Raw genomic sequence first — 12,676 nt, forward strand, 5'->3', positions numbered from 1 at the left:
GTCACCTTAAATGTTACTTGATGTAATTATATTTTTTTTACCTGCAATGGCATCTTTTTATAGAAGGTAGAAACCAAAATAGCTGAGGTGGTTGGTCTTTCTCCCTGTCTGTCGGCCATCTTGGTTTCACTGACTACTTTTTCTCATTGCAATGACCAGCCAATGGGATTTTTTGTATGGGATGATGCAATAGCTTCCACTAGAGTGGACTATATGCAGCAGTGCCCAAAATTGCTGGTATATGTAGAGAAAAAGCACTTTTAAACAGCCGTACACTGTAGTGACCTCCATGCATGAAAGGGTTAAGGAGGGTAATGAATCCGTAGTCCAATAGGGAACCCTCCCAGGGTCTAGATGCTGGTGGTGGTAGCAGTGGTGAAGATGAGATGAGAAGAAGATGGAGAAGTGCTGATGATCTGGATGAGTAGAGGAATGAGTCTTCATTGAGCTCGTCCTGGACTCTGGATAAGATGGCTGGAGGTGAACGAGGAGGAGGAGCAAGACAATTCTGCCTAAAATGATAGCTGACAGCAGCAGAGCAGATTTGAAATTTTGCAGTAGAATCCTGATTGGCTGATAGAGATTGTGGCGAAGTTTGATTGGATAACTAGAAGAGTGAACGCCCATAGACAGCTGATTAGAGGAATCAGTGGGAGTGGGTGGAAGAGGATTGTGAATGGATGAGCGCAAAGAAAGTCTTTCTGATTGAACTAATGCTGAGCTTCATTGGACACAGCCACCATGATGTCACCCATTGGTTTGTGGACTGCCATTTTGAAGCTTCGAGTTTTGTATAATGGTTGTCGCCATCTTCATTTTTGGGAGGCAGAAGTGGACTTATTTGGACGAGAGGGTTGAGCTGTGGAGCAGCAATGGGTGGATCTGCCTGAGAATCCCAAGGACACCGCTATGATAGTGGCTTGTGTATCAGAACGTAGCCAAGCCAAAAAGCATACCCTGCTTTATCATCTATTTTACCGCAAAGGCCTTTGCACACCAAGTCCATATTTTTCATATGCATTTTTGTTATCCTTCTTCCAACAAAAAAAATACTACGCCCAGAAACCTTGCACATTGAGTCCGATATGTTTTATTTTTCCATTTGTTGCGAAAAATTTTCAACACTAGACAAAATGTAAATCAGAATCAGAAATGCTTTATTGTTCCCAGGAGGGAAATTGTGAGACACATTTGCTCCCCTGCTTCTCTCCAGTGGATTTACCTCCTTGGCTGTCGCCACTCTCTTCCCGCATCTTGCATTTGGCACCATGGTTATCTGAAGGGGATGAGCTGTCCTCCCTCTCTGTCTCCACAGTGTTGCTCTCTCTAACTCTCTCTGTCAGTGTGCAGTCCACATCCTCCTCCTCCTCCTCCTCATCACCATCCACCTGAATATTACTAACTGACCTGTTGAAGTAGGCCACCTGAGTTATGAAATGATACTCTGCACCCTGTTTCTCTCTCTTGATGCAATATGTTCCCACAGGTTATTCCACATTTTCTTTACTGCGTCTTGGTCTAATGACTCTCTAAAGTCTTTTGACGAATGCAAAAAAATGCAGAATATGAACCTGTTCCAAAAACTGAAAGGATGGATAAAGTTTCAGAGTCAATGTGAAAGTGGTTGACACATCTTGAGACCGTATTTATTTTTAAATGTGCGACAGTTTTGGACAAGGAAGACAGACTTGGTGTGCAACGGCCTGAAATGGGACCATAACTTACAAAATAAACATCACGCTGTATTAAGGAAGACTTGAAACTAGCAACTGAGACTGTTTGTGTACAGCGCATCCACGACGACACACAAAGATGGCTGTAAACAGACAAGACGCTGTGTGGTGCAACCTACGGTTAAATCCACAGTTGACCTTTCGCTAACCCCCGCCCCTTTGTGATGGTCCAACAAGCTGTCGGGGTTAGCATGGAGCCCACACTGTAACTAACTGCACTCCCTGAAGAGATATTTTCATGTTTTTGGAAGAATTAAACAGTGATTCCAGAGAGAAGCAGACAGAGGGGTCTACAGTCTGTGTTTGAAGGATATATCCAGGATGTCAAACTGACTCAGCAGCAACAACAGGTTAAAAAGACAAAGATAGTTAGAAGCTAAAGCCGAACTATAGGCTACAGATCACAGTGTAAAAGTGAACCACCACATCACTGCTGATCGCCACAGAAGACAATGAATATAAAGGGAAACTTTGCTGATACTGAACCAGCTGTGTGGCATCACAGTGTGTGCAGATGAACAGTGTTTGGCCGGACAGGCAGGGATCTCCGGGGGAAGTCAAACAACGCTCATCTGCACACAATGCGCTGACACACAGCTGGTTGAATATCAGCAAAGTTCCCCTGCTTCCCTTCACTGGTTCCTGTACAGCAGGGTCGGTCTTTGTTTCACTGTTATAATCATTAAAAAGCAAAAGCAGCATGTGTATACATTCAGTAGGCTATATCTTCAGTAGCTAGCTAGCTAACCCTACACTTTTCAGGGTTTGAGTTTGGTTTGGAACAGGGAAGAAACGTATATCTTTTTCCAACCTCTCCAGGTAACGAGTATATGAGTATATGAAACAATTGCATTAGAGTCAATGGAGCACAGCTGTGTTGTTGTCAGACTGGTCTGAGCCGGCCCGATGCTACATTATGATTAGCCAGTCTGCGTCCAGGGGCAGGACTTAGCGAAGGGTCAGCTGAGACACATATTCTGAATGCGCTGTATAGTTGTCCAAAGAATGCTCATAAAACCAACATGCCTTGATTGGAAAATGCTAGATTTGGAATATGCCAACAAATCGTCTGTTTACATGACCAGTGTCAAATTCTGAATAATAGTGGAATAAGCTTTAAAAGGGTAAAACCATGGAAAGAAATTGTCTTTTAATGGGTTGGTTTTAGATCTTTAAGTAAAATATGGTTGGTTTGGCTTCCGCAGAGTTTCATGGGGAGAATCTGTGTGTATTAAACTCTCAGAGACCCTTTATTTTCTGCAGGATTTTTCCCCTTCTTACCATCAGATATCTTGTGCAGCTCATGCAGGTGGTGTCTAGTATTCCCTGCCTTATATTCCAAAGAGTAACGATAAACAGTGATCTGATTATGGTGAGAGGCGACTCCAGGACTAAGATGGATTTCAGGGACATTTTATTGATGTTTGTATCCTGCTCGGGAGTCACTGCACATAGGCGGGTGTTGCGGGCACTGTTTTTGACTCAGTTTTTCCACTTACGCACTTGAAAGGTCACATTTCATATTGTGTCCACATATCAGAAGGCTTTTTATTACATTTCACCACTTTGTGCCGGAAAAGCTTCCATATAGGCGCACCCTGGGAGGCCCATCCATTGTGATTCCCGCTCCATTTTTTCCCGCACACTTCACTGAACAGGATTCACATTATGCTAACTTCTCCTTTGTTGAGACATGGCTGCATTTTTTTTTCTTCTTTTCAGCTCTGTGCATCTGGTGTTTGTGACATTTTAGTAATTTGTCATGTAGTGCTAATGTCTGACTCATAAGTCAGCCATGTAATAAACGCCTCCTTGTGTGCTTCCAAGGTCCTCACAGTGCATTCAAAGGAAATAAAGCAACATTCTTAGGGAGTCTTAGCTATAAAAAAAAAGCCTTTTGTACAAACTATGTGTTGTGATGAAGTTATTTGTACCACTATCTCACAATGAAGCCTTATCTCTATTGTATGTTGGGAGTACAATATTTAGACAAAGAGTGGAGGACAAAAAGGGGGAGACTTATTTCCAGTATTACTTTTCTTCTCCTTTGACAAACCCCTCCCCCACTTCCTTTTACCATTTCCTCATATGAATGTCAAAATGTTGAAGGTTAATAATAAGCTAATTGTGAGCTAGGATGCTTTGATACAGGCTTCGCATTCATACGGCTCCACAACAAAGCAGAGGGACATTTTATTTTGGATCCTGGCCATGGCTTTCCATTTCCTAATGTCCATGATTCGATTACACATCCATTAGTTCACTGGCAATCACGTCTTTGCCAATAGATCACAGTTTTCCGATGGGCTCTATAGTAACGCCCCAGTATAGTATGTGCCTGATCCACTAATAAGACAGAACACACTTCAGGCATGCGATCTGAGGGCAGGTATCGTCTGGATTTGACAAGGCCGTGCCATGTTCATTGAACTCAGTTGCATCTGCAGATTTTTGTCATACTGTGGAGATAAAAGTGGAACTGAAGCTGTTGAGCTCGCTTGATCTGTTCTCCCTCTTTTTTTTTCAAGATGCTTTGAATCCAGATGGGAGAGAAAAAGAGTACACTCTGTGATCATTTGATTACAGCTGAAGCAACCAGTCCATTGTGAGCAAAAATGCCAAAAATTCACAGACTCTAGCTTCTCAAAAATAAATATCTTATTTGGTTTTGTTGGTTTTCTATCATAATAAACTGAGTATTTTAGGTTTTGAAGTTTTAAGGCCAGGCACACTAAACCAACATCAAAGGACTGGTGATGACGAAGACCTCACATCACCTGTGTCTCAGCCAATGTCGAACCAGCAGGTACATTCTGCACCAGCATGAGAGGAAATAACTCCATAGCAGCAGGCGGCGGTAGTCTGTTTTTGTCATTCAAAAAGGGAAACCAGAAAACTGACAGGATGGATTCAAGACATTAGCCAGTTGGCACATTAACAACACAAACTGATGTCAAAAGAACAATGTCAAGGCGAGCAAAACCCAATTACGAAATGTTCCTGCTAAAGAGTTCAATGGCTAAAAAATGATTTTACCTAATATAACAAGTTTGTTTGATCTCACTCCCTCCGCACTTAAGCAAATTGTTTACTTTCCTCACTTCTGTTTCTCTTCTCCTGCACTGAGCTGAAGTGCCAATCAAAGTGATTTGGGCTTCACCATCTCCGATGCTGATTCAGCATACTAAATCGGATAAAAAACAGCTGACAAGGGGCAAATAGTGCCAATTGTGTGGGACACACCGCAAACACCAGGGCCGCAGATGCTCACAGACAGCCCGACACTGACCAACAGCCGACTGTCAGCTTGGTGTGTCAGGGCAGACAAAACACGACATTAACACAACTCAGCTGCGGTATATGATGGGGTTTTACTATCTCCTGACATTTTTACAGACCAGTCAATTAATCCTGAAAATAACTGCTGATTGATCAGTAGTGTCAGTACTCATTAGCTGCAGCTGTGTTTGATGATGATAAGAGCTACTGACTTATCGAGGTCAGCAAAAATGATTGAGATCATGTCCATATGATATTGTCAGTTGTGTTTACATGTGTGTTTGTTTGTATAAGAATGTCACTAAAATTTTAGCCGACATGACCAGAATAAACAGCAGGCTTTTCCCTAATATTTCAAGACTTGGACGCAGTGCCTAAGCCGAATGACCAGAAACAAATTATGTTGAGACATGTTTTGCCGTCATTTCTGGTTGAAAAGTTCATTCCTCTTTGAAGGGGTGCACTTATTATTATTATAATGATAATAGTAATGGTTTATTAAGGACACAGAGAAAGGTCCATAATGTACTACATACAAAGAGACAACAAATACCCAACACTACATTATGCAAGTTGATATAAAAAGAAATTATTCAATAAGATGCATCCACAAACAAGCTGGAGAGCCAGTGGCCCCACAGTCTCAATGGAAACCTGACTGAGGTCAGCTCAGGGTAGGCCAAGACCTGGATGATGCCATTTTCTGAGACAGAGACTGCACATGTATCGATATATAAGATTTCATATGAAGGCAGGGCAGGTAGGCACACCAACATTTACCGACATTTGGCTGGCACTACACCATCATGGAGGTTTAAGAAGCAGTCTCATTCCATCATTATAGGCCACATTAAGTCTTTGCGTGTTGCTCTTCCTATACAGTAGAAGTGCTGTAAGTGGGCAGTATACAGCGGTCTACAAAATGCCCTACAAAGAGCTATCTTCACATTAACTGATCACATACTGAATTTGCAAGCATTATTATGCTGTTATAATTACATCAGTGGCATAAAATTCTATCAAAATGGCAATAGTGTTTATCGCAATTATTTCTTGGATAATGTACCGCCCAACTATAATAGTTATCGTGATGGGCTTAATTAGGGCTGCAGCACAACATTTGTTTCATAATCGATCCATCTGCCAATTACTTTCTGACTCTATTAATCACCTTTAGGTCAATAAAAGTGTCACAAAATAGTGAACAGATCACCATTTTAATTTCCTGGAGCCCAAGATGACACTTACAGATGACTTGTTTTATCAGACTAATGGTCCAAAACCTAAAAATATTCAGTTCACTGTCATATATGGAAAAGAAATACAGAAAGTCCTCACAGTTAAGCAGCTGAAACCAGTGAATGTTTTGCACTTTGCCTAAAAAATGACTGAAATTTTATAGTAATTACTGTTTAATTTTCTGTCACCCAACTCACTGATTAATTGAGTAATTGTTTCGGCTCTGATGATAATTATTGCACCTTATTTAAAAACAGAAATTACATTTACTAAAATGTTTACCTACTGTGTATCAGGAGTTCTGACAAGAACTTAAACCACTTTTTGCAGGATTTACTTTGATGCCAGCCGTCGTTGTTGTGTGTGAGGATATTCCACTCCGAAATAAAAGTCATGTCATATTCAGTCAAGCACATACTGTATCATGCAGCACTGAGAGGGGTGAGGACTCGGTTTGTCAACAGCCTCTCAACACTAAGACCTCTGAGGTCTGCAGCTGACAGCGTAACAAGAAGGGGTTCCTGTTGGATGCTTTTTTTTCAGCTGCTTTGCAAACAATCCTCCACTCTGCACTACCTTTAGTTCCACTTTTTAAGGGGTATTATAGCTACACCTGCAAACTGAGATTTTCACCTTAGGGTTAGGATTGAGATGAAGCCTTAAGTGGTGCTTTTTTCTCCTGTCGTCTTGTTTTGGCCGTGAATCGCTAAAATCTCTGTCTTTGTATTTTTCAGATATTCACGCGCTATGGAAAGTGCTACACTTTCAATTCAGGCCAAGATGGACGACCCCTCCTGGTGACGATGAAGGGTGGAATGGGCAACGGCCTGGAGCTGATGCTGGATATCCAGCAGGATGAATACTTGCCTGTGTGGGGAGAGACTGGTAAGCTCACCTGGAGTATACATCACACGAAACACCCCATTCCCATTTTTGAAGACCTCAGCCAAAAAACCACAAGATTGGTATTTCTGTTTACCCTTAAGCGAGGACTTTGAGTTGAAAAGAGATTTTTTTCAATCAATTGAACACTAAAGTGGCCAAAGTTATTTTCAGTGTTGGTGGAGGAAAAACTATCCCAGTGATAGATGCCTGATGGTCCGTGCTACACTCAATGCAAGCGCTATTGATGCATTATAAATCCCTACATCCATTTAGTGTAGTGAACATGTGCGTACTTTAGACCAAATAGGTTAAAGACATGTTCTATCTTTAGCAATTTTATGCTAAGTTATGCACCTGAGATATGAAATATTCCCAACACTTTAATGAATTATGAGTGATGATCCTGAAAAACACACGCTGTGATCATTTGAAATGCACCCGCCATGCCCACGGGATGTTATCGACTAATCTGTATAAAGACAGATAGATATTGATCAGGAAAACTTTATTTCATTGTAATATAATTGCATCACTTGTCAGTTAGGCTTCACGTCCACATGAATCAAACAGGAGCAGAGCCATTTGCCTGATACAAAATCAATGGAGGCTACAGGCTCTTCCATCCAGGGCCGACCCCTCATCAACGCAGTCGAGACATCTCCGCGCCACTGCAGGAGACCCTGAAACTTTGATTTAAATGCGGCTGCATATGCTGCTGTGTGTTTATATCAATATTTTATATGCACCATGCGATGAATGTAAAGAGACAATTCAGTATGGTCACAGAAACACTCTGCACACGGTCATCATTAAACATGAAACACAAAGCTGCGACTCTAATATTTAAATATAAAGCTGCATGTTCTCCAAGCCTAAATGATTTAATGATATTAATATGTAATGCTCTTTATGTAATATAATTAATGATTAAAGACTTTTGCAAGAGGGGATGTGGTGCAAACCTAAGGATGCAGCAACTACAGTTCATACGCAGTCATATACTTTATTCACTTTTCATTATTTAATTTATTTTTGCGTTATTTTATTGTTTATGTTATCATCATATTTTTCTTTAAGGAGATTAGTTGGTTGATTTTGTCATTAATGTCAAAATGATGCAGATTGGCCATTGATTATTCCTCTTATAACAGCATTAAGTAGTTGTTTGTTTAATTTGGCTGGATGCCGTGCAATGCATAATGTGCCAGTTCAAACACCTGGGGCCTCATTTATCAAAGCACGTAAGTTCTGAATGTGTGCGTAGGAACTGTCTGTAAGAACATGACGATTGGTATTTATCAAGCATGTACACGCACAGCTTCACACAATGAACAGTGATGAATCTAACCTGTTCATCCATGTTCTCCTTCAGGTGCCGGCTCATTTACATATAGACGTACACCAGGAATACCAAATATGGTCAACGTTTTCCTCTGGAAGACTTTGTAGCCTTAATAAAGAGCTACTTGTTGTGGACAAAAGTAGCAAATTAACTTTCTCACCATTACTGTTCTTGTAGCGTAGAATCTGAGATCAATACAGCTATAAATGAAAAGTACACTGAACCGTCCTGTTTTGTTTGACACCTCCACAAGAGGCTTGTCCAGAGATAAATGAATGAAGACACAGTATTGGGCTGGTGATTGACAGTTAAATAAAGACTTGCACAAAATAAACATTGGACACAAAAACACTTTAATATACACTGAACAGAAATGTAACTGCAACACTTTGGTTTTCGCTTTTTATATTGAAGATCTAGGACAAAGGACTTGTTTCTCTCAAATTTTGGTCCCAAATGTGTTAAAGTGTGTGTTCGGGAGCACTTCTCTTTTTCCAAGATAATCCATCCACCTGACAGGTGTGGCATATCAAGATGCTGATTAAACAGCATCATTACTACACAGGTGTGCCTTGGGATGGTCACAATAAAGGCCACTCTAAAACGTACACTTGGATCACATGACGCAATGCCACAGATGTTGCAAGCTTTGAGGGAGTGTGCCATTTGCATGCTGACTGCAGGCATGTCCACCAGAGCTGTTGCCCGTGCATTGAATGTTGATTTCACTACCATAAGCTGTCTCTAATGTTGTTTCTGTGAATCTGGCAGTACAGCCAATAGTCCTAACTGTAGACCACATGTAACCACACCAGTACAGGACATCCACATCCAGGGTCCTCACCTGCAAGATCATCTGTGAGCAGCCAACGGGCAGCTGATGCAATCGTTGACTTGCGAAGCCGAAGAATGTCTGCACAAACTGTTAGGGCGTTTCTTAATACCAGGTGCGATATACATTAGAAATGTTGTTCCGTACCTGAGTACACTCGCCTCATTATCTAGGCTACGTGACGTTTTTTTGTGCTACAGTGAAGAAATGGGCACCACAGACACACTGCTGCACCGGGGTTCATCATCAGCGGGGACCAGTGGAGTAGCGAGGCAAAGCTCTGTTCCTGACTGGAGGAGGAACTGTTGCAGTGGGACATAGAAGTCATCAATATTAAATTTAGACTGCTTCATAACTGGTGAAAAACTCCTCATACTCCCGTTAAATCGCAGACCAATTCTGTGTTTTGCTATAGTTGCAGCTTGTACCTGATGCGTACCGTACCGGACCCCACATTAACTGTACATTTGTACTGTACACTGTACATTAACTGTATATTTAAGTGGACTCGAGCACAGATTGACCAAAGTGTTCATACTCATCAAATAAACTTCTTTGGGGTCAAGTGTTCTTCAATCCAGGCCAAGGTCCCTGATGATAGAAACTGCCTCAGGGAAGCTCATCTGCGTGGCTGTCGTCCTCACCAGGGTCTTGACCTGACGGCAGATCATCATCGCAACCAACTTGAGTGGGCAACTGCTCACCATCGATGACGTCTGGCACTTTGGAGAAGTGTTCTTTTCAGGGATAAATCCCGTGTGGACAAAAAATGCTTATCTGTAGCCCTATTCATGTGAAATCTATAGTTCGAATAAATAATAAACGTCCTTATTCAAGATAAAACTGCACATTTTAGAGTGGCCTTTTATTTTGACCACCCCAAGGCACATCTGTGTGATGATGATGCTGTTTAATCAACATCTTGATGAGCCACACCTGTCAGGTGGATGGATTATCTTGGCAAAGGAGAAGTGCTCACTAACACGGATTTTAGCACATTTGTGCACAAAATATGAGAGAAATACGTCTTTAGATCTTTTATTTAAACTCATAAAAATGGGAGCAGAAACAAAAGTGTTGCTTTTATATTTTTGTTCAGTGTAAAACATTGGTTAGAAAATTGAATATGCTTTTTAAATATTGCACTTTAAAAAAAAAAAAAAAAAAATTCAGCATAACAGAAAATATATCTGAGTTAGTTAGAACAATTAAAAACCTGTAAATGCTGATTTTATTACAGTTAAGTGACATTTACAGATCCTTTGGGTGTCTTATGACTCCACAGGTGCTCAGAGTATCAGAGTAACCAGTGGAAATAGAGTCATTAAAGGCATAATTGAACTCTGAAAGAAGTGATTACCTTGTCTCCTAAATAAAAATGTCTTCAGAAATGATGCCTCACAGAAAATAGCAAACACACTGATTAACTAGGGATCATGTGTAACAACAGCAAAACTATATCAAACCATCTATTTACAGACTCTCACACAACTCATGCAGTATAATCCAAGCCTCATTTATTCAGTAGTAGAGTCTGGATTTGAAGAGAACATAGATAAGTTTCACTTTCAGTTTAGTTTAGTTTTTTTTTGGGAAGCACTGAGCCTATGACTAGATAAATGAGACTTGGATTATATTGCACGAGTTGTGTGAGAGTTTGTCAACGGATGTTTTGATATAGTTTTGCTGTTGTTAGACGTGAACCCCATTAAATCAATAAATCAGTATGTTCGTCATTTTCCGTGGAGGCATGAGAAAAAAAGTTTTCTTCATAATTCAAGGTAGCACGGCATGACTAATTGATATACATCTGGTCATTTTGTAGGTGAAGTATTCCTTTAAGCACAAGGAAAAATTAATAAATCAGATTCTGTGTGTAGAAATGAGTGTGTGCGTGGTCGAAGCACAAAACTGTGAGTGTGCGTGGTTGATAAATGAGGCCCCAGGTCTAAACAAGTAGCTGAGTATCCTGGATATTTCATCCATTTTTTATACCCACTTATCTCTGTCGGGGTTGCATGGGGCTGGAGCATATCCTAGCATGCATTATGTGAAAGGCAGGTTATTCCCAGGACGTGTCGTCAGTGTATGAGAGTGTTTGTCTAACACGTGTAGTTGCTCACTTCCACACATACAGGCAAGTTAGAGTTTTAACTTTGCATGACGTGTGTTCGGGGAGGAAACAGGAGCAACCAGAGGAAACCCAGGCAAACACGAGGAGAACGTGCAAACTCCTCACAGTCGGTGTTAAACCCTTCCTGCAGTGAGGCAACAGTTGCAGCCGCGGAGGGCCTCTGCTGATCAAACAGTACCTAGAGAGCTCAACATGAGGCATAAAAAGAGAAATCCAGGAAAATGTGAGTGGGTAGGTGTGATGGTGTCGTTTGATAACATTTAAAATTAGCTTCCGTGCAGTCTGTAACTGATGATAAGCTGATATAAGCATATGATTTTCTTGTTAAAACCATAGCAACAGTATGTCTCCATGTTATATCGACTGTTTTTTAAAGGAACAGTGTGTAAGATATAGGGAGATTTAGTGGTGTAAAGCAGTGAGGATTGCAGACTGCAGCCAGCTGAAACTTGTCCTGGTTAGAATTCATTCAGTGTTCGTTGTTTAGGAAGTTTGCACCTTTATCCACAGAGGTCTCTTATTCTCCAAAACAGACAGACCAGTTGATTTAAAGTGGTAAAAACATTGAGTAAAGCAGCTTCATGTTACAAATCAGTTTCCGTTTATGCTGTTTGGCATGTTGGAGACAAGCCTTCTCTGATAACTTAAGGTCCAGACGTTCAGAAAGGTTTTTACTGTGACTTCTTCCTCTCCCAAACAAATGAACCAGTTGATCAAAATCAGTAAAAACACCAATTAAAGCAGTCTAATGTTAAAAAATCTGTGTTTTTCTGACGCTGCTTGTTGCAGAGGGGCTGCTAACTATGGTGGCCAACACGAAAATACAAATTGCGCTATCTAGAGCCAGTGTTTGGTTTGGCTGTTTCAAGCAACTGTGGAAACATGGCAGTGCATTATGGTGATCTTCATAGACGAGGACCTGCTCCCTATGTAGATATAAATGGCAACAAAAACCCGATTCTTATTTCCAGGTCATTACACACCAAAGAAAACATTCATTTTCTATAACCACTTATCCTGTTATCCTATCCAGCTGACACTGGGCGAGAGGTGGGGTACACCCTGGACAGGTCGCCAGACTATCACAGGGCTGACACATAGAGACAGACAACCATTCACACTCACATTCACACCTACGGACAATTTAGAGTCACCAATTAACCTGCATGTCTTTGGACTGTGGGAGGAAGCTGGAGTACCCAGAGAAAACCCACGCTGACACGGAGTGAACA

The 12,676-nt window shown here is 41.1% G+C and overlaps 1 protein-coding gene across 3 annotated transcripts in view; it reads left to right on the forward strand.

Moving 5' to 3' along the window:
* Positions 1–12,676, forward strand: part of asic1b (acid-sensing (proton-gated) ion channel 1b) — a 243,795-nt gene that overhangs the window by 203,760 nt on the left and 27,359 nt on the right. For all 3 annotated transcript variants that reach the window (XM_050038952.1, XM_050038950.1, XM_050038951.1), the window contains one exon: positions 6,986–7,136. In XM_050038952.1, the coding sequence (XP_049894909.1) occupies positions 6,986–7,136 (151 nt within the window). The remainder of the gene's footprint in view (positions 1–6,985; positions 7,137–12,676) is intronic.

This window comes from Epinephelus moara, chromosome 24 (assembly GCF_006386435.1).
Source record: "Epinephelus moara isolate mb chromosome 24, YSFRI_EMoa_1.0, whole genome shotgun sequence".
Taxonomy (NCBI): Eukaryota; Metazoa; Chordata; class Actinopteri; order Perciformes; family Serranidae; genus Epinephelus; species Epinephelus moara.